At 32.6% G+C, this 24,301-nt stretch overlaps 1 protein-coding gene across 2 annotated transcripts in view; it reads right to left on the minus strand.

Annotated features, from left to right (window-relative positions):
• Window positions 1-22,122: 22,122 nt before the first annotated feature.
• LRFN5 (leucine rich repeat and fibronectin type III domain containing 5) overlaps window positions 22,123-24,301 on the minus strand; it is a 259,968-nt gene continuing 257,789 nt past the window's right edge. For both annotated transcript variants that reach the window (XM_058540672.1, XM_058540673.1), the window contains one exon: window positions 22,123-22,505. In XM_058540672.1, the coding sequence (XP_058396655.1) occupies window positions 22,494-22,505 (12 nt within the window). In that variant the 3' untranslated portion in view covers window positions 22,123-22,493. The remainder of the gene's footprint in view (window positions 22,506-24,301) is intronic.

The raw sequence follows: 24,301 nt of genomic DNA on the forward strand, positions 1-24,301 counted from the left end.
TCAGCCATAAGAAATGATGAAATCTAGGCATTTGTGACAACATGGATGGACATTGAGGGTATAATGCAAAGTGAAATAAGTCAGAGGGAGAAGGTCAAATACCGTATGATTTCCTTCATTAAGTAGTAGATAACAACAACAATAAACAAACACATAGGGACAGAGATTGGATTGGTGGTTACCAGAGGGGAAGGGGGGAGGGAGGAGGGTGAAAGGGATAATTTGGTACATGTGTGTGGTGATGAGCTGTAATTAGTATTTTGGTGGTGAACATGATGTAGTCCATGCAGAAATAGAAGTACAATGATGTACACCTGAAATTTTTACAATGTTATAAACCAATAAAAAAAAAAAGAGTAGTTAATAGAATGGAAATCAGTACACAATATGTAGTTAACTCAAATTAGCAAGGTATTAAAAAAGTTATGAAATAAAATAACTAATTTTTATAAAAAATATTATTTGGATAATTATAGCAGAGAAATTAGAAAAATAAAGTTTAAAATGTTAGTGTTTGTTATCTTTGATGGTAAAAAAAAAAATAAATTCTAACTCAAGATTATTATTGGCACACTTTGTGAACAAAATTATGACATCATCTTAGGAAAATTTACAAGGATAAATATATTTTATGCAGAATCAATAACAAATGTTGCCAATTTTCATGGTTTCCTTAAAATGATATACATTCTAATTTAATTTCAGTTTTTATTTTGCATGACATTAAACATGGAATATTTTGTTTGAAAACAAGAGCATCACAATCTAAACAGGACTAATAATGTCAGAAATAATAATAGAAAAAATTTAAAGACAGACATTTAAATAAATCACAGTTTATTTAAAGATTAGAGAACAACAACAGAATCCTTTCTTGGGATTTTTATAACACCAGGACTCAAAAAATGACAGTAGGGATCTTACCATTTGAAGGTATTCGACCACTTTTGCTTTTTGTAATATTATTCTTATAAGCAGCAAACTTACTGAACAATATTATTAGTTGAAATATGTGCTGATAGCACATGTTGAGTTTTCTAGGTGGACAATATGTCCATTAATAATGAAAATGTTGTTTTTGTTCCTTTATATGTTTTTCTTGGTTTGGTACACTGGCTGGAACTTCTAGCACATTGCTTATTACAAAAACTAGGGGTGAGTATCTGGGTTTTTGTTTAAAAGAGTGTTTTACTTTAAAGATGACATCTGTTTAGGTTTTTGTGATATCAGTATTCACAGTTGAAATTGGTCTATATTTTTCTTTTCGTACATTTCCTTCTCCCTTTCTGACTTTGTTATTTATATTATTCTTAACTTATAAAATGAGTGAATGAGTTTCCTCTTGTTCCATCATTTGGAACAATTTGTATCATATAGATTATCTGTTTTAGAAAAATTTGGTAGAATCCTCAAAGAATCATGAGCGATTCATGTGCGTGAATACTTATAGGTCTCTTTTGTTTTTATTTTTCTTATCAAGTCAGTTTACATAATTGCATTTTATTGTGAAAATTGTCTTTCCTTTATCATTTTAACTTTTTTCTTTTTTTAAAATTGAGATATAATTGACATATAACAGCTTCAACTTAACATTATACCAATGATTTATAATATTAATTTAAATTTTAAATTTCTGATAGTCTATATATTATTTATAACTTCCCTCATCTTTCTTGATCAATCATCCCAGAGGAGATTTTTCTATTGAATTCCATTTATAAAGAAAGTTTTGGTTTTCTTGTCACCCATATACATTTTAATTTACTTTTTACTTTAAAAGTTCAGCAGTTGCATATGTTAATCTCCTTCCATATCTTTCTATGAATTTATCATCTTGTTCTTTTTGCAACTTTTTTAGTTATATACATTAATATTCAATCTTTCTTCTTTTCTAATATATGCATCTGTATTTATGTTTCCTTCAAATGCTATTTTAGTTGCATCCTAGAAGTACTGCAATGCTATGTTTTTGTTTTCATGTGTCTAAATTTTCACATGAATTTTTTTCTTCAATAAATTATTTTGAAATATATTTTTAAACTCTTAAAAGTAAAACATTAATTCTTATCTCTTCATTCATGAGTTCTAACAATTCCACTGAGATACGAGTTCTTCCTCTATGTAAACTCATTCATTTAATCTGTGCTGAGATTTCTTTTGTGGCTTAAAACCTGGTCAATGTTTCTAAATATCCACGTATAGTTAAAAAAAATGCGTGTCCCTAATTTTTAGACTAAGATTCTATATATGTTCTTTAGATCAGATTTGTTAATTATGTTATTGAAATATTTTGTATTGTTGCTCATTTTCATTAATTTATTGCATCTGTTATGGATAGTATCTATTAAAATTCCCAAATCTGATTGTGAAGTTTTCAATTTGCACTTAATGTTGAAATGTTTACTTTATCATGTCAACATTTTATTGGTAAGGATATACAGTTTTAGAATAGTTTTAACTTTCTGTGGAATCAAAGAAATGATCTAAGTAATTCTTCTCTTTATCATCAATTAGCATACAGATGTAAATATATACTAGTTTGTGTAGCACACATAAACACAAATGTATATATATAAAATTTTATGTATTTAATATTTTTATTTTCTATTCTTTTCTTTATCTCTAAGTATATATTATGAGTAATATATATTGTTGTATATTGTTTATATAATATAATAGCATGTATTATTTTGCATACTTATATACAGAATTTCTAGCATCTTAGTTTAAACTTTGAATTTGATATACCTTTCCTTTTATTTCTCTTTTCTGCCTGCTATTTTATTTATCATGTTTGCTTTGTTTCCTATTATTTCTTCTACGGCTTTGGCAATTCAATGTTGTAGATTTGTATTTTTAACAAGTCTGTTTACATTTTCACAACTATCTTTGACTTTGGAAATTTCTTAATTTAATCATTTTCTCTACTAGCCTCCTTTTGAATAATATAAAGTTAGAATGCTTTAATTTTAATCAAGCCAATCCTATCTTACGTGTTATTATGTCTATTTACTCCTGTAATTATTATCATTACTGTTTTTCACAGTTTCTGATTGCTCAGATTTACTCATAGACTTACCAATTAATTTGTGCAATATTGCTTCAAGCATTCCTCTCCATCATCTGAATTCAATTTCACTTTTCTGTGGATGTATGACCGACAAAATATTTTTTTCCTGAAAAAAATGTTTTTACCCTAATATTGAGCTTACTTGTTAGCTCAGTGAGATATAAAGATAAAGATTGACATTTTTACTGATCATTTTGATGATATTATTCTATTTTCTTTGGCCTATATTTGAAGTAAAGATTCTTAAATTTAAGTCCAATAGCTGTTCATTGTTGAAAATCTGGTGTTTTTTCTCTATTTTCTGTTAATATTATCTTTTTCTTATTAGCGTTCTGCAGTTCTACTCAATGTGTAAAGACATGATTTCATTCATTTTTGAATCCTTCTTTGGGCTCATTTTGTCCTTCCTTGAAGTTTTTGTGCTTGCTTCAGCCAATAGCTGCCCTGACAATACCATCCTGGGAGCATCTTTAATGTTGTCTCCTTTGCTGGGAGATTTTTCCACTATAAAGATTCTGAAACTCACAGTTTCAGTTTCTTAGGGGAGGTACTCCCACCTTTACCCCCATTAACTCTCTCAGAAAAATGGGAGAAACCAGTTTCTTTGTCTTCTGCCTGTAACAATAGGCAGATATTTTCTGGTCCTTCCTTTCCTGACGTTGCAGTCTTTTAAGGGTAACGACTTATGCAGTTTCATTTCCTGCTTCCTATTTGGTTCTGTCCAAAAGTCTTTAACCTGGGCTTGTGTGTGTAAACACCAGAGCCCTTACATACCATAGTCTGATGATTACCCTTCCGCCTCTCCCACGGAAGCACGATGTTGCAGTTTCAACAACAGCTCCTGTACTTAACATTCTGATTTATTTTCCTTTTTCATTTTTGTCAAGTTACCATTTTCTAACCATTCTTTATATTTCTTTGCTCTATTACATTAATTGCTATATTTGAATCAGCAAGTCTGGGTCTTTTTAGCTGAGAAATATGCGAATTTTTCTTATCCACTATTTTTCCAGAATCAGGAATGAATACTTTTATTACTAAACTTTTTATGAATAAAATAATAAATGCCAGTTTATTTTACTTCAAAGTTTAGCTGTTTGTGTCATTACTCCAAAAGCTATTTTTTTCAATAAAATAAAATCTATGAAAATGAATTAAAACATTGGTTTTACTAAATTGATGCATTACTAAGAATTCGTGTAATTTGCATTTAAATAATAGCAGAGAATCATATATTTATAGTGAGAAAGCCACTATAACATTAATGAATAAATCTTTTTAACTTGATTAAAATAATTATCACTAGACTTTATGCTCCTTCAGCTGTCTTTTCTCCAGAATCAAATGATGCTGTTACTTGTTTTGACAAGAGCGATGAATTTCTCGATGGTTCACTGAATCTGATGTCCAAATGACTCAGTTAATTAATTTGACTGATCCCAAACTCATTGACTGTATCACTGCTCCATTTCCTCATTGTACTAACTTACCAATTTTACCAATATTCTCATCATGTTTTAGTAGTAAAACATAATGCCACTAATAATAGCTAACATCTTACATTTGAGCACTTGAAAACAATTAGGGATTTTACAATTGAGCATTTGCAATTGTTTGGCACTGTTACAAGCACCCTAGTGTTATTAACTTATTTATATTTCACAAGAAACCTAGGGAAAATTTTCTGCTAATAACTCTACGTGATAGATGAGGAAACAGAGGTAAAGTGTTTAAGTCTCTTGCCCAAGGTCACACAGGTAACAAGTGATAAGATGTGCTTGCAAATTCAGACACACTGGGTTCCAGAGACAGCATCTGAAAAGCCATGTGGTAGTGCTCCAGCACTGAATGCCATGAACCGCAAGGGACGCTTGCAGAAATTACGTCGCAATTCAAGGTGAGCTATCAAATTACAGAGAATACAGAAAAAATAACAAAAATAACATCCTTTTCACTTTTGAAAGTTACTTTTAAATTTAATATGAATTGTTCAGAATCACAAGATGAAAATTATAAATCCTAACTCAAAGACAAAAGAGAAAATTTGAAGAAATTACATTATATTCCTGGATTGGAAGACTCAAATATATAAAGATGTTATTTCTCCCTCAATTCTTTTATTGATTCATTAAGGAAAATACAAGATAATTTTAGCAAGTAAGTATATAAAATAAAAAGAGTTCCAGAAGAACTTGCATTTAAACATGTAATATAAAATTAATGTGCCCCAAGAATAGAAAAATTGATAAAGCATTAGTCAAATTGATACAACAGAATTGAATGTGTAGAAACAGACTATGTGTTTATGTATGTCAGTGGTTTCTGAATATAATGAAAAAATCAGTGAAGAATGGAGGAATTATTCAACAAATAGTGCAAACGGGAAAATATTAAAATTTAAAAAATTAAAAATATATTCTTCTAGTATATACCATACAACAAATATATATTTTCGACAAAGCAGAAAATTAAAAGGAAAAGTAAATTTCTAAATAATATAGCAATTTAAAGAAAACATTGGTGAATATTTATTATGAAAATAGTGAAGACCTTTCTAAGCATAAAAACAAAGAACTACCCAGAAAATAACTAATATATTTAACTTCATGTATATTAAAACTCCAATATTTGCAAAGTATCATACAAAAGTTTAAGGCAAATGACAAGCTCAAAAAATATGTCAATATACGTGATGATGAGTTATTGATATTATGTTTAATAGACTAGTTAGTATTAACTAATTATCTATTAGCTAGTTAATATTAACTAATTAATTATTAATTGTATAATTGTTATTAATTGTTACACAACTAGCAATGTTATATAATATTATTACATAATTATTATATACATTATATATTATACATTATTATTACTAGTACTATACAATATTATGTGATAATAATAGTATTATAATAATAGTATTAATATAATAATGTAATAATAATAATAGTTATATTATTTAAACAAAAATAGTTTAACGCTTATGTGAAGGTCCCAGCAGAAATGTGGGAATATGTATAAGACCAATAAACAGGTAAAAAATGACCAAATTCATTATTACTTGAGGAATTATCCATATAATTACAATATACTATCAAGACTACAAATTGATAAAAGACTTTGTTAGTGAAGGTTTGGCAAGATAGGCAATTCCAAGCATTATTGGTGAGAAGGTAATTTAGTCCAACGCTTCCAAAGGCCACTTTGGTCATATACATCGAGAATCTTCAAACTGGCAATATCCTTCAACTACCGGAAGTAGTCATAAGAATTTCTCATACTTAATGTTTATGCCACACACAAAAAAGAAAACACCTTAATACAACAGATGGGGGTATAGTTTTATTAATTATAACCCATTTATTTTAAAAAATTGATTCTAAGTTATATTTCCTATCATATTTTCAAAGAGCATTTGACAACAGAGGAAAATACTTATGATTCACTGACCCATGAAGTGAGGTGAACAGGATACTACATTATGTACAGTAAAAAGAAAATGCGCTTGGTGGAGATAGATATAAATTAGTATTAATATATAGAGTATATACTATATATAAATTTTCCACTGTGATAGTTTATTCTGTGCTTCTCACAGCGTCATGACAGGAGGGGATGAAACTGGAGAGCGGGCTGGTTTGGAAGTGTAGGGGCTCCTGCGGGCTTCCTTCCAGTGGCTGAGAGGTCACTAGGGTGGCACTTAGGCTGTTGTCCTGGAAGCTCTGTCAGGTGAGGGTGGCACGCAGGTGCTGCGGATTAGCAAAGGCCCCAGAGAGACGAAGCTGGGGTGGGATGCTTTCTTCAGCCAAAACTGCCTCATTTTGATAATATAGTGTTCACCTCTGGATGATGTTACCTCTTTTCCCTGTTACAGATTACTTTATACTCTTCAGAGTAATTCTGTTTTACTGATTTAGAGCAGTGTTAATATAATGATCAAATTGCAGGAAAAAAAGGATGCTGGTGCTTAAGAAATAGACTTGGCACATTCTCATATTTGTACCTGGATTTTAATACAACTAAGTGAAATTATTACCAAGTGTGTGGGTCTGTGTTTATAAATACAATGATGAAAATTTTCATTGGACAGATTAACTAGTTAATTCAACCAAAAACTTGGTCAATTTCCTTAAATAAAGTCAGATTATCTGATATTACATCATGTGAGTGATTAAAAGCTTTCTAATTGATTTTTCTCCAAACTGGTCTTTAGGCAAATGCCCAATTAATGTAAGTTAGATATTTAGGGAGAGAAGCTATTTTGAAGATTGAAAAAAAAAACTATAAACAAATAATACTTATGATTTTGATGGCTTATTTTTAAATGTTTGAAAAATATTTTTTGTTCATATTAATTTTATTTATTTATTCAACAAATATTTACTAATTTTCTACTTTGTGTCATGCACACATTTATATGGGTTATTAATCACTGTGTTTAATTTAGTGAATTATCTGCCTTCTTTTGAAAACGTAGCGGTCACAAGCCCTTGAAATGGGGGAAAAATGAAAGCTTAATTTGAGTAAAATAATTAAGTAATGAAGCATTAAGCTATTCCTTTCCCCTTAGCTTTTAAGTTAGTAACTTTGAACTTTTAGATGCTTCAGACATTTTTGTATCAAGATTTTTGGTTTGGATTTTGAGTTGAAGTTCATTCAATCCGAAAAACATTGTCTAAGAGTATCCAGAAAGAGTCCTGTACATGCATGTCTACTCAACACCATGCATTCAGTCTACGGCTGATTATAAGCAGTTTAATACCTCTAAATTAACATAACAGCTGTTTGCCTGAGCTGATTGCTAATATTTGGTGACTAATGAACAGGTTAAGTTCAATGCAGCCTACCACTGCTATCTAATCTACATACAAGTGGTGTTAGATCTAATTAAAAGCAGTCTCTATAAAGCCATGGAAATTTTTTTTTTTTAATATATGTTCTTTATTCTTTTTTCTTTTTTTTTTGTGAGGAAGATCAGCCCTGAGCTAACATCCATGCTAATCCTCCTCTTTTTGCTGAGGAAGACCGGCTCTGAGCTAACATTTATTGCCAATCCTCCTCCTATTTTTTCCCCAAAGCCCCAGTAGATAGTTGTATGTCATAGTTGCACATCCTTCTAGTTGCTATATGTGGGACACGGCCTCAGCATGGCCGGAGAAGCAGTGCGTCGGTGCGCGCCTGGGATCCGAACCTGGGCCGCCAGTAGCGTAGCTTGCGCATTTAACTACTAAGCCACGGGGCCGGCCCGAGCCATGGAAATTTGACTAAAAATTTAACAGGCAGTTTCATACCCCAAAAGCAAACCTCTTACTTGTTAGTGCAGGATGACTCTAAGGCATCTATCTCCTCTCTCCTGAGTGGGCTTCTGAACAGATATAGTGTCAATGAAAGATAGCTTGATCTCCGTGAGCTCCATTCCTATTCTTGAATATAGACAGGTAAAATAGTCTCAATCTTACGTAAAATGTTATGAAAAACACAGCCTCCTGTTTGTGCTTTAAACAGATTGTAGCCATTGAGAATTTTTTGAGCTGCCACGGAGCTTTGGCAAGAACTTTTGAGGTGCCACCTAGTCAGATTCGATGGATTATCCAAGGATGATGAAAAGGCATTGGAGATAAACTTGTTTGCTTAACATTTCTACCAAGATCTATGAGTACTAGTGAGAATAAGGCTCAACACACCATATCAGTATGTATATAAATCTATTATTACCAAATGAAGCAAATAAAATATTAGAGAATTACAATGTTAGAGATTATGGAAACTTCAATATCTGTCCTCTAAATTATGTCACCTATCTCCTGCTGAATAAAGCTTTCCAACAAAACTAGGAAAGAGAATGCTGTGTCATCTCCTCATAGTGAACCCAAGATTTCCATCTCTTATAAAATGAAACATTCTATTTTTGAAGACAAAGGTTCCAACTGTAATTCAGTATTGAATACATTTATAAGTGATACTTAAATAATTTAAGCTAAGTGAATTAGACCACACTTACAACTAAAATCAATTTATATTTATTGGTTGAAGTAGCTACTTCTCTAATATGTTTGAGCCCTGGCTCCAAACCCCAAGTGCTAGACTATGGTTTTTAAAACTTTATAAGTTATTTCTATGGTGCCATAAAAAGGTCTTTAGAATATGGTCTAGTGGTTACACTGGAGAGTCAGAAGTCTTGAATTATATTCTTCACTATGTAAACAATGCTTGTTTGTTTTTTTTCACTCTAGGAAAATCAATCAAATAACCAATAGCCAAATATAATTAGCTTTGACTCTAGCCTGATGATACTACACTGGGGCTTTTCAATTAGGGCATCTGTTTCAGTCTAACTTTAGTCTTCATTCTAGGGCACCACACTTTGGCAAGTTCAGGAAAGAAAACGTGGGTAAGATTAAACAAAATTTACAAGCAGAGAATGTTATCTGATCGAGCATGCGAATAAGCTGTAGAAGACACAGAGATACAGGTGAAATTCATCACTCTTTCAATTTCAGCATGCCGTCTGTTTACTGTCTCCATATCAAGGTATCCTGTACTCTTATGTTGTTGCTCTCTGAAAATTAAACCTCTTTCTGTTCTTTCATAACTGGCTTAGTCTCTAGACTACTCAAAATGGACTACCTCCTATCAAAACTTAAGTGTCATGTGTCTTATTGAAAGTTGTCTTGGATCTAGAAATATAGCTCATATAGTCCTTCTCTCTTTTTCTTATTCATCAATTTCCCCATTTAAGAACTTTTGACAGTTTTCTACTCTACACTTGCCCTCAGATTCCACATAAAGTCAATAAATCCATCGTATAGATCCAGCCTTCTATTATTTTCTTTACTATAGCTCCTTTCCTCACCCACACCCACTGCCCTGGTCTGTATATTTATATACTTATCTTCATACATCCAATTCCTTACCTGCTCTGCCTGCCTGGGGCATTACTTCTTATCAAATTTATTTTTAATAAGACAGTTAACATTCTACTTTAACTTACTATTTCTAGATGATCTTTGCATATCTTTGCAAATGTCATTTTTTCATCTACTGTAGTTAGTACATTTAATCTTTCTCTTATTTTTTGGTTATTGTTAAATTAGAAGAATTATTACCAATAACAAAATAATTTATTATCAGAACTGTAACACTCATGGAGTTAACACCAAGAAAGAATCACGTATCTAACTAAATGAAGAAACAAAGAATTAAGTAGCATGGGATTAGGTGAGTTTTAAATATCTTGAGATAAAAATATGAAAATATAGTTGAATATATAAATTATAATTCAAAATAGAGTAAAAGTACAATTTAAAGATAATTTTGTGAGCATTAAGGTAAAAGAATTTTTGAATATCACATTAAAATCAACACCATGGAACAGACGCAGAATAAAAGTTGAAACAATTAAAAAAAACAAAAAATTAGAGATGGTACAAATAAGATATTACTCAGAATTTAAATATCCAGCACTCTGGGGAAAGATAAGAAGTTTGTCTTATTTACTTACCTAAAATAACTGGACAGTGATTAATTATTCACTATTTTAGCTTGCCTCTAACTTCAAAGGCTCTCTGTAAAGAAATTCTCCTGTATAGATTACCTTTGATGCTAATTAAATATACAAATTCAGTATATTTGATGCATTAAAGAGTTGATTGATCTAACACTCAAGTGTTCCTTTTAGAATACAACATTTTGAGGCCGATTTTATGTTTATAAAAATGTAGAGCACTAAAATGTCATATAATAGAATTACTATTGATATAGAAACATCATATATCTTCATTGATTTAAAAGAAAATACTAGAATGATTTGACCATTTTAATGAACAAAATGGCATTACCATCATTAAAATATTTTTTGAATTACTAATGTTGATTTGCTTTCTTCCTCTGTGTCAAAGTCTTATGTTAATCACAATTTTGGCCACATTTTGATAAAATTTGAAATTCTAAGGAACACAATAATAGTGACTAACTTGATATTTTTGAAAAACTTTAATGCTACCTCCATAGTCCTCTCTTGTGAGCTACTGCTCAGAATAATGATGGAGGCACATATAATAAACATCTTTAGTGATAAAATAATTAAATATTATTTTTTTTGCCATTTGGGGTGTAACTTATTAGAATATTAAATTTGTATAATTAAACATTGCAACTAACTCCCTGACAATTTAGCATAAAAGAGTGAACTGTTCTTTGACAATCAATTGAAATTGCACACCCAAAAATGTTTGACAGTCATTTTAGAAGACAATTTTTGTAGTGTGGAACAGGCCTCCAAATTGTGAATTAATATAGGATGTTGAGATGGCTTCAGTAAGAGCAGTGCGATTTAATAAACATCATTTCCCATTTATTTGAAAATAAGCATTTCATTTTAAGTAATTAAAACACTTTTTAAGGAAAATATTCAACTTGCTGGGTAATAGAGACAAGAACCTTTTAGCTGACTTTATCAGAAGCTAATACTGTTTTTTAATGAAATATTCTTGTCATATAAGATTGCATCTATATAACATCAATCAATCCAAATAGTAAGATAATTTCTAAAATCACTCATTATGAAAGCCTACTGATGTTAACTGAATTTTCTACTTTCCAGATATTGTGACATCCTACAGGAAAGTCCTTCTGAGAGTCACCTGCTTTAAAATCACTTTTAAGTCATGCGTGGAGGATCCAAACTATTGACATACTCTGGTTACACACAGATTTCCTGAAGCAGGAGTGAAAGCCAGAAGTAGACTTATTTCTGAGGTAATTCGGATATCCACTGAAGCTTGAGAAACATTGTAGAGACCATTGGTGTCATTAAAAAAAAACATTGAAAATACTCTTTCGAAAAAAGAATTTGTCTACACTGTGTACTATTCATTCCTGAATAAAAGGGAGTAGGGAAAGTAATAGGACAATTGGACCATAGAACTAGAATTTAGAATGATCAAAATGCATTGTTTCAAATAATCTGCCCAAAGCAGCATTAGAGTGTTGATGTTTCATTATTAAGGATTTCATTTACCATGTAAACAAGTAAAGTGACTTTTGGATCACAAGATCAGACATATGATAGTGTCCTTGCATCCAAATAATAATCACTGGAAATTTTAATTTCCCATGCTATTGAAAATTAAACTTAAAAATAAAAATAAACCAAATAAAATTATCATTCTAGTTCTTGAGTGCTATTTATTTGAGCATTTGCCAGTGAGTCAATAGAAGAAAACAGCAGAGCACTAAAAGGGCACCAGTGTGAAATTATTGGGAAAAACTCCTATTCTTGAGACACTGAAAATAAAATGAGCTTAGATTTATTTACATTTTACAGTGGCAATTTATATCTTTCCTGATTGAATAAAGTAAAACTCAAATTAGTACTAATAAAAACAATAATTAAAAAGCATATGATGAAAAACCCACAAAAAATAGAAATACAAAGAAATGTATACAGCCCATTTTAGCTATTCACAGTTGCAGAAGATGTATGGATTAATTCACTTGACTCAAACTCTTAAGTTCAGTCAGGGTAGCCACCAGAGAAAAGGAAGTGTTAAGAAGTTTGTGAAAGGAGAATCTAGGAAGTAATTTGAGTAAATTAATCCCAGAGAGGGAGACAGAGAGGAATATTGTGTGAAGACTACAGTGAGTTCAGGAGAAAAATAAGTTTGTTTTCCCAGAGAAGAGCAAGAGAAGGGTGGCTAAGCACCCAAGAATGGTGGTTTAAATTTTATTTTATATAGTACATAGTTACATACATATCCCCAATCTCAAAGCTCCAAATTCTTATTGCTATCATTATCAAACAAAATTTTACATGTTAAAATAGGTTCTGATTACCAATTCCAATGTGTGCGGTGTGTGTGAGTGGAGGGTTTCTCCCACACCACCAAGCAATTCTCCAAACACCAACTGAGTAGCCTATAATTCAACTCAATTCTGATGCCTATCTACCTGGAGATAGTTTCAGATTCCGCAGGTTAAGAGTTCAGTCCTACAAGACTGCCCCCCACCCCGACTTTAGATACCAGTTGTGAGCCCAGGTTGTCACCTGCGCTTCTGATTGACCGACTACAAATTGGAGGTTCCAACAACCTCCTCAAACTCAGGATACCTGTACCAAGTACAGGTAGTTATTATCTGTATTTTGGACCAAGCAGCTATAGATCAGAGGTTCTCACGATCCCCCTCCTTGGGTTTGATTATTTGCTTGAGGGGCTCACAGAACTCAGCAAACCTGTTTACTCACTAGATTACTAGTTTATTATAAAAGGATATAACTTAGGAACAGCCAGATGGAAAAGATGTATAGGACAAGGCTCTCTCTGAGCAGGCCACTGTCCCCAAATCTTCATGTGTTCACCAACCTGGAAGCTCTTGAAACCCAGTCCTTTTGGGTTTTTATGGAGGCTTCATTACAGAGGAATGATTGGTTAAATCATTGGTATTGGCAATTGATTCAACCTCCCACCTCTCTCCCCTCCCCTGAGGTGGGTGCTGGGGGTGGGAGGTGGGATTGAAAGTTCTAATCCTTTAATCACATGGTTGGTTCTCCTGGCAACCAGCCCCCATCCTTAGATGCTGGCCAAAAGTCACCACATTGACATAACAAAAGATACCTTTATGCTCTCATCATTTAGGAAATTCCAAAGGTTTTAGGAGCTCTGTGCCAGAATCAGGGAGGAAGACCAAATATACAGCATATTTCTTATTATAAACTACAATATCACACGTTAAAATGGAAATACTTTATATCACTCATCTTTTCCATCATTCTGTGTGAATCATCATAGATTCAGATACCAAACGCAGAAACATGTAATCATTTATAATCATTTATTTATCTTTGTTTCTCACAGTGTATCTATTATGCTTATAGTGCATATACTATGTCTTATTTTAGAACTTACTGTTTATACATCTATTTACTCCTATAAAAAGCTCTCTTAGCCCAGAAACAAAATTTCCTATGATACTTAGTAGATTGATTTGATATTAACATGTAGATGTTCAAAGGTCAACTATTCTCTATGTCCATCACCTAAAAGATTAAGACGCACGTAATTCTAACAAATATTGTTAAATAAAAATAAATTCTTATTTAATAAATGCAAATTCTATTGGTGCTTTTTTGTGTCTTACTTCAGCTTCTCTTTGTTGGCAATTACCCTAATCTCATCACAGAAGACTTTTCCAAATCCTCACAGCTGACTGTATTTGCTGTTCCTCAATTCTCTCTGTATATAGCCACTATTGCTACAAAGCACTATACCAAGCATTGCAGGAGATCCAAAATTGAATAGGCCATAGCACCTGATCTCAAAGGAATTTTATATCTAGAGAGGAAGATACACATTTCTATAAATAACACAAGAGACACAAGGTTCAGGGCTTGGGGAAGGTGGTTTGAGTTGATGTGGTAAAGTAGTGAGGATAGTTTCAAAATTGGACCATCAAACCTTGTTGTTCCATAATTGGAATTTTGATTCGGGGACATTATTAAGTCTTCTTACTCCTCTTAAGTAGCACCATTGTGATGAGCTCCTTTTCATCTCTTGTTCAGATCGTCATTGGGTTGGTTTGTACTCTGCTCCCACACAGTTGTGGTCCTAAATCCCTGACAATATTAATTCTTATGTAAATATATGTGTGCTATGGTCTTAATGTGTATGTCCTTCCCAAATTAATATGTTGAAATCCTAATGCCCAAAATGATAGTATTAGGAGGTGGTGGGCCTCTGGGTGATATTGAGATCATGAAGGTGGAGCCCTCATGAATGGGATTAGTGCCTTGTAAAAGAGGCTCCAGAGAGATACCTAGCCCCTTCCACCATGTGAGGACACAGTGACAAGACACCAGCTATGAACCCAGAAAAGGGCCTTCACCAGAATGCAACCACATTGGCACCTTCATCTGGGACTTCCAAGCCACCAAACTGTGAGCAATAAATTTCTCCTGTTTATAAGCCACCAAGTCTGTGGTGATATTTTGTTAGAGCAGCTTGAATAAACTCATACAAGGTGTCTACACATTTACCTACCACCTAAATATGAACCTTTGGGAGGCCCTTGATTTCCTTATCCTCATTTATTTCCTTATCCCCAATGGACAGTACCAGACCCAGGACAAATTAAATGTTGAACAAAAAGTTGCAGAATTGAACAAATTTGATGAAGAGGGTCAGAGATTTTAAAATCTTCCCTTTGAAGTAACATAGAGGCTTTTTACGGATTGGAGTTTCACTGCGAACATTTTCTAAGCCACTCCACTCAGAAATTCATTCAAATAAAAAAAGTTTCCAATCACATTCAATTAAAGTTTTATATCTAAATTGTTAAATACGATAACTTGTGACTCTTAATGTACCAATTTTATTTTCTTAACTCAAGTTGGAAAAATAATTTTGACCTGCTTTATTGTTTTTTTATTGTAGAACTTTGGTGCCCTTCCTTCCTTGGGGAAGGAGGGCTCCAGGCTATAGTCCTCAAACCTGGCTGATAATAAACTCACCCCAATATTGATTTATAGATTGATTATGGATTACTTGCATCTACAGTGGTCTCAATTTTTGTGTCAGTACTCAGATCATAAGGGCAGATAGAGAATTATTTATGACTCACTTTACTAACCTATGGAGAGAAAAAAAATCTTTGCTGATGATTTGATTAGGTGGCATTTGGGAATGCTGGTTTGTGGGAGCAGGCTCCAAGAGGTCGGTAATATGTTAATAACCAAGAGGCGGGCATACGGGTGAGTTGATAAGACTCAAGTGGGTGAAGGTTGTGAGGCCTTAAAACTGGATTTCAATTAGGAGGACAGAAACGAAAGATTGGGGTTAGTAACTAATGTAAGAAAAGAAGCCAATGATAGTCTGGATTGGAAGCAAGTGAAAGAGATGTGACAATTTTACATCTACCAAATGAGTCTAGTGAACTCAAAATAAATTCTTTCATTTAACAATTATAATAACCATATTTGTGATATTGAAAAACATTCTAAAACCAGTAACATTATCAAAAAAGTATAACAATTGTACCTTATATATACCAGCAAACAATGTCCCAAAAGACATGAGGAAAACACTGTCAGAATTGAAAAGAGAAATAGGCATTCTACAATAGTATTTGGAGACTTCAATGAGCCACTTTCAATAATGGATAGAACTGACTTTATGGAAACAAACAGAATTATAGGAGAATACTAGGAACAATTGTACATCAACAAATTAGATAGCTTGGTTGAAACTGACAAATTTCTAGAAACACCAAACTGACTAAGAGGAAATATACCTAAATTGACTCAAGAGGAAATATAAAATCTCAATAGACCTATAACAATAAAAATTGAATCAATAATCCAAAACCTCCCAACTAAGAAACTCCATGACCAGATGGCTTCACTAGAAAATTCTACCAAACCCTTGAAAAAGAATACATACCAATTCTTCTCAAACTCTTCCCCAAAATAGAAGAGGACAAAACACTTCCTAACTCATTCTAAGAGGCCAGCATTACCTGATACCAAAGCCTGATGAAGATATCACAAGGAAATAAAACTATACACCAATATCTACTGTGTATAGAGATGCAAAAATCCTTAATAGAATACTAACAAAACAAATGCAACAGGATATTAAAAGGATTATACACCACGATCTTGTGGAATTTATCCCAGGAATGCTAAGATGATTAAAGATAAAATCTATCAATGTGATATACCACATTAACAGAATGAAGTAAAAAAAAAAAAAAACACAAGGAAAACCACATGATCATCTCAATTGACACCAAAAATTACTTGAAAAAAATGCAACGCCTTTTCATGATAAAAACACCAGGAAACTAGGAAAAGAAGAGAACTTCCTCAACAGAACAAAGGCCAGTTTTGAAAAATCCAGTCTACATCATGCTTATTTTGAAAGATTGAAATCTTTCCTCTAGGATCAAAAACACGCCAAGGATGCGTATTTCCACCACTGCCATTCAATGTTGTGGTGGAATTTCTAGCCAGAGCAATTAGACAAGAAAAGGAAATAAAAAAGTATCTAAAAGGGAAAGGAATAAATAAACTATCTCTATTTACACATGGCATGATTCTATATATAAAAATCCCAATGAATTCACAAGAAAGTTACTAGAACTAATAAACAAATTCAAACAAGTTACAGAGCACAAGATTAATACCTAGAAATCAGTTGTTTTTTTTAATGCCAGCAATGAAGAATCCACAAAGGAAATTAAGAAAGCAATCCTGTCTACAAGAGCACCTAAAAGAATAAAACGCCTAGGAATAAATTTATCTGAGGAGGCAAAAGACTGGAACACCGAAAAATACAAAACATTGTTGAGAGAAGTTAAAGAGACACGAGTGAATAGTAAGACATTTTGTGTTCATGGGTTGAAAGACTTAGTATTGTTATGATGTGAATACTACCCAATGTGATCTACAGGTTCAATGCGATCCCTATCAAAATTCCAACTGCTGTTTTGTGGAAATGGAAAAGCTAATCCTCAAGTTCATTTGGAATTGCAAGGGGCCCAGAATAGCCAAACCGTCTTGAAAAAGAGGAACAAAGTTGGGAGAACTCACATTTCTGGTTTTAAAACCTACAAAGCTACAGTAATCAAAACACTGTGGTACTGGCATAAAGACAGACATATAACCAATAGAATAGAACCCAGAGTCTAGAAAGAAGCCCATATGTCCATGGTCAATTGATTTTTGACAAACCTGCCAAGTCAATTCCATGGAGAAAGAATAGTTTTTCAATAGATGGTACTGAGATAACTGGATTTCCACACCTAAAAGAATACAGTTGGAGCTTTACTTCAAACCGTACACAGTAATTTACTCAACATGGATCAGTCACTTAAATATAAGAGCTAAAACCATAAAACTCTTAGAGAAGGGTAAGGGTATCTTTACATAAGGGTAAATCTTGATAACTTTGGATTAGGCAATGAATTCTTAGATATGGCATCAAAAGCACCAACACAAAAGAAAAAATACATAATCAGACTTCATAAAATTTAAACATTTTGTTCATTAAAGGATAATAGCAAGAAAGTGAAAAGACAACCCACAGAATGGGAGACAATATTGCCAGATGATTTAGCTGAGAAGGATCTAATATCTAGACTACATAAAGAACACCTTCAACTCAATAGCAAAAGACAATCCAATTTAAAAATGAGCAAAGGACTTGAGTTGACATTTCTCCAAAGAAGACATACAAATTGCCAATAAGTACATGAAAAGAAGCTCAATATCATCAGTGATTAGGGAAAGGCAAATAAGTACCACAATGAGATAATCCATGCCTACTAGGATGACTATTAAAAAAATCGAAAATTACAAATGTGGAGAAATTGGAACAATGAACACTTGCACATTATTGGAGTGAATGTAAAATGGTATAGCCACAGTGGAAAACAGTTTGGCAGTTCCTCAAAATACTCAAGACAACATTACCATATGACCTAGCAATTCCACTCCTAGGTATATAGCACAAAGAATTGTAAACTGAAACTCAAATATAATGCCTGTATACCAATGGCCATTGTAGCATTATTCACAGTGCCCAAAAGGTGGACACAACACGTGTCCACCAAAAGATGAGTGGATAAACAAAATGTGCTATGTATATTCAATGGAATATGATTCAGCCCTAAAAAGAAATGAAGTTCTGATACATGCTTCAATATGGATGAACCTTGTAAACATTATGGTAAGTGGAATAAGCCAGACAGAAAAAGACAAATATCGCATGATCCCACTTATATGAAATATCTAAAATAGGCAAACTCATAGACAGAGAAAGTTGATTAGAGTTTACCAGGGACAGGGGAGAGGGTGATTGTGTATTATTGCTTATTAGGTACAGATTTTGTGTTTGGGGTGACAAAAAATTTTTAAAATAGACAGTGGTGATGATTGCACAACATTGTGAATGTAAGTAATGCCATTGAATCATACACTTAAAATGGTTAAAATGTCAAATTTTGTTATATATGTTTTCCATAATAAAAAAATGCTTTTATGAAATATGTAGCATAGATGGCTTCCCTATATATTATAATTGTATATCAAATAAAACAGTCATGTACTAGGGACTTTTACTTTGGTTGTACATAATATATTCTGCATCACTTGCATTTTTAAATTATTGTACATGCCATGATACACACACACACACACACACACTCACAAACACACCATTTGATAAGTAGATCTATGAGATGTCACTATAACTAAATTTTGGAAATAAAAAAGAAAAGTAAAGAAATAAAATTGGAGTAAGTTCTTAACACATAGAAAGCAGAGTAAAAGAAGAAATAATCTGAATATACTTTGGACAAAACAAGAACATATCATAAAAAGTTGCATATATATGAATGGGATATGATATAATTTAACAGACAACGGATACTTGTACAAACTAATTTGAGAGCTACTAAATTAGAAATAAAATGGAAAATTAAAATTATTTGAGTTTTCTTTCCATGTGTAAGCTATTCTTTTCAATCAATAATGGTATTTTATTACTAATCTTCAGTTCTACAGGTTAGGGATTTCAAAAATCATAATTGTAGATTTCAAAATATTACCTATAATTTTCAGTCCACTTTCATGCCTCACAAGCTTATCTCTATTGCATTCAAAACACTTTTATTTGATTTTCTTGTGTATGTGCTTGATGTGCTTTATAACATGTGTAAGATATGTCCCAAACTGAACGGTAAATATTCATACTTATTACAACAAATATATATAAATATATATATATGTGTGTGTGTGTGTGAGAGGAAGATTAGCCCTGAGCTAACGTCTGTTGCCAGTCCTCCTCTTTTTGCTGAGAAAGATTGGCCCTGAGCTAACATCCGTGCCCATCTTCCTCTACTTTATATGTGAGACGCCTGCCACAGCATGGCTTGATGAGCGGTGCATATGTCTGCACCCAGGATCTGAACCTGTGAACCACGGGCCTCCGAAGCGGAGCATGCGAACTTAACCACTACGCCACCAGACTGGCCTCTACAATATATACTTTTAGTAGCTAGATTACTTCCAAAATTATTCAGGAATGTAGAGTAATAGGAAAAATAGGAGTAGTTTCCAATGCATGAATAACCTTACAGTTGAGACTTTTTACCATCCATTAGATCACCCATGACATTATAATATGTTCAGCTAAAAGAAAGTGTTCGCCACTTATCCTGAAAATATTATTTTGTCACATTTTTGCAAAATTTTTATTTCTGAATGATCATTAATCCTACTTAGTTATGAGTATATGCTTATGTTCTCTTAGTCTCACAGTATAAGGAATAAATATCTGTCCATAAAAACAATTGAGTATTGCATACTTATAGAATCAGAGACTGTGCCTGGGTCTTCCTCATAAACAACATTTGAGAAAATATGTGCACTATGCATGCCTGGTTAATGTTGTTTGAAAGTGTGAATAAACGGAAGTGTTATTTTACGTGTAGGGCATGCAGGGTGAAGACTTGAAGTGATTCAGTATAATTTTAGGTTTAACACTCTAAAAATCGTGTTCCTTGGAACACAAGTGTGTGAATATTTTAAAGAGATGACTAGGTCGTCATCAAGAAAAACAAGAATCAGGTCGGTGGGGGCGGAGGGAACGGAAGGATGAACAGGAGAAGGTCTTGGAAGACGAGCTAGCAGGTTTTCCCAAGAGCGACTTGCAAAAGTTAAACTCTGACTGATATCCAGAAAAGCCGTTTGTGTTCCTGACGCTATATTTGTGGAGAAAAGTTGTATACAACTGGCACAGATTCCCAGAGACAATGCTTATTATTCAATCTGTCTCCTTTTTGTCACCACAGACATTTATCCATGCATATATCCACTTAACGCACACATAAACAGGATTGCTCAGGGCATCAGAGCCGCCAAAAAACAGAACGAAGTCAGTTTCCCAAGGTCACAAATTAACTACAACGCTTAACTCAAACCTGCTACTTCTGTTTCAGTCATGCACTGTGTGTGTGCGCGTGCGCACACGTTTAAATTGTTCTCTAGTGTCGTTAGGCGCCTGCGCACAGATTCCAAGTGCTGTCTAATGGCTGAACATCTGTAACCTCTCTTCAGATGGTTGGATGTTTAAGAGTCTAAAAGATGTGAGATGGTTAACAGATTAACCTAAATTTCTTAAAAGACAAAGTTTTCTGGCTTTTTCAGTTGTAACTAATTTTTTAAAAATTTAAACTGCATTTTGCTTTTAATGATTGATAACTACCAAAATTGTCAAGGAACAGAAATAGAATCTCTAATGTTTTAGACAATCTGAATTCAATTGCTAATAACAATGCTACTTATAATATTTTTAATTGAACTTATAGCTTACACCAAGTACAGAGATAAGTGTACATGCAATTTCAAATTTTTCAAATCTTTCTCTGAGAATATAGAGAGTAGACTGGGTAACTGGCCACATTTGCTCAGCTCTAGAGTTTGAACTCAGGCCTGCTGGACGCCAGGACCAGCTCTTAAATGCCAGGCTTGGATACTTAAATATGACTGTATTAACATCTACTAGCCATCAAAGATATCTTATTCCTATTTATGCTGGTGTTAAAGTAGATGTATATTCTTCTTTATTTGCCTTGGAATTGTGCAAAATTGAAGAAATGGGCACTTATAACAAAACACAAAGACTAAAATTATTAAAACGTCTTTGCCCTGGCTCTCCAGAAAAGCAATGAATCAATTTGGATTAATTACAATATGCTACCTTGGTGCTCTCTGCTGTTCCATTAGGAGAAGAGGTCCCTCATCACTTTCTGTCTTACACTGAAGCATAAAATTGCTGTGAAGCTGTTTAAACAGTCATACTGTCTCCCCTAGAAATGGGTGCACTTCAGTCACGGAAGAAACAGTTCCGATATTATAAAGCAATTTGAGATCCCTTAAAGGTTTTGCACTACATAAATGTAAAACAGCATTATTAGTTCTTACAGCCATCATTTCACCATTCATACTTGAAGCTATTGATATTTTCACAAACCAGGCAAGGTGCAAATTCTGTCATAGTAAAACATTTATTTGTTAAAGTGATATAGATTATTCAAGATTCTACAGTCTTAAATCATGGATGGCAAGGTAACATGGATTGATACAGAACTCGATGCCGATGTAGGCTTTTTTCTTTCCTTCTTTAAAAAAAATACTTGTAGGCCAGAAGAAAAAAAAATTTGGTTTTAAAAGGGGATGAACCAAGTTCTGATGGAGCCAGTTCCACCGGCATCAGAGACTTCTGCTTCGGCTCCTGTGGACAGCTTCTTCTGGGATACCAGTCCAACAAATAGCCTTTGTGAATTGAAACACTTTTGAATTTTATCCAGTAAAAATATCAGTGGCAACTTTTTTCAGGAGAGAGAGAAGTGGTGCTCTTCAGATTTACTCCAGCCTCTGAAATGAAAGAAAAAGAAAAAGGAAAAAAAGAAAGAAAACACAAAGCTAATAAGATCGTTTTGCTAGCAATCTAGAAGTTACTGAACTTTAATCACCCAGGCAGGACCTTATTGCTATAAAATACAAGATACACCCCTGAAAACTATCTAGACATGCACATAGGCTCTTAAAATGTTGCTTGGTGATTTCAAATTGGTGAACATATAAAAGAATCTCATTTTAAAAAGGAATCTAAATGTAATAAGCCTAAATACTTATGCAAGTCAAAGCCAAATTGTAGAATGGCATTTTCTCTTGCGTTGGTGTTCACATTTATATTCTCAAGTTAAGAAGGAAAAAAAAATGATGTTATTTATTAATGCATTCCATTTAAGTTTTAACAAATATCCATACTGGTTTTTAATATATGAACATACTAGATCAAATTTGTTCATCTCATCTAAAAATCTAAGTGATCTCTACTTTTTTATATCTTCTGTTGGGAGTTTTGTACCATATTAAAATATTATAAAATTTAATTATAAATTTAATGATAGTGAAGCCTATTATTCATCTTTATTAATTAGTTCTTCACCCACAGAACAAATACAGTAAATGTGAAAACTGACAATAACTCACAAAGGCATTCCATAGTTCACATGATTTTGAAAGAAAATAATATAAAAACCATTTTTAATAAATATTTAAACATCAATGTGAAAATATTTTTCCTTTAATATGGGTTCTCAACTTATAGATTAAAGATATGTCTATAAGTTCTATCCTTGACAAAGATGGAAAATAATTTTTGAGAAATATACAATTTCATACATATGAAACAGAAGTAATTTTTCTCCTTCCCATTCACAAACAACTCCATGTTTATAAGTTGGAGGTTATAAGATGCATGGCACAAATAAATTGTGAAATATACATTCTTAGTTACCTACTGAATATTCTATATCAAAATGCTGATGTAGAACAAATTTGGATAATTTTATGTGATAAAGTTATTAAAGTGTATTAAAGTTATTTGGATGACTTTACATGATAAAGATAGGCAAAATAATGTAGATATATTTTATTTAAGAAAATATTTCAAAATACTTGATAATCTGAATATGTGAAGTTACTTCTGGCACAAATAATTTCTGAGAATAATTGAACAGGGGATTTACACAGTGTTTGAAGATTGTTAATAGATAATAGATTTGTATCATATTTGTAAAAAAGTAATTACTGTGGTCACTACTGAAATATACATATCACTATCATACTTTACCTGGAATTTTCTAAGAAAAACATTGCAAAATCACTTTAATTATAATGAGATATATCTAAATTCCTCTCTGTTGAGTTTAGGGCATAGCTTATTTCGGTGAAATTGGATAGCAACAAGTTTTTAATTTCTTTTTGTAATTCCAATAATGTGTTCCCTTGATAGAAAAAAATGTAATTGTATTATATCAAAGTTCAAGTTTCAGGAAGTAGTAACCTAGTCAAGACTAAATGTACCTGGAAGAAAAATATAGTGGACAGTATAACTAGTTGGCCTTTGGAAGTAATAAATCCTTCCAGAATACAAACTTTATTTTAATATCCAGTTAATGATTCTATAAGCTGACATACCTTAAAGAGTTTTTTACTCAATTTCGCATTACATAATAACATTATTAACAAACTATGGAGTTATGATTTACATACAAGCTGTTAATTTTGAAGATTAGCAAATAATCAGTTTTGGGGACTACGGCATGAATTTGTCTCCCTTGAAGCTACTACCATTATTGAAATGAAGACATAATATGAAGCTG

The sequence above is a fragment of the Diceros bicornis genome, chromosome 5 (assembly GCF_020826845.1).
Source record: "Diceros bicornis minor isolate mBicDic1 chromosome 5, mDicBic1.mat.cur, whole genome shotgun sequence".
Taxonomy (NCBI): Eukaryota; Metazoa; Chordata; class Mammalia; order Perissodactyla; family Rhinocerotidae; genus Diceros; species Diceros bicornis.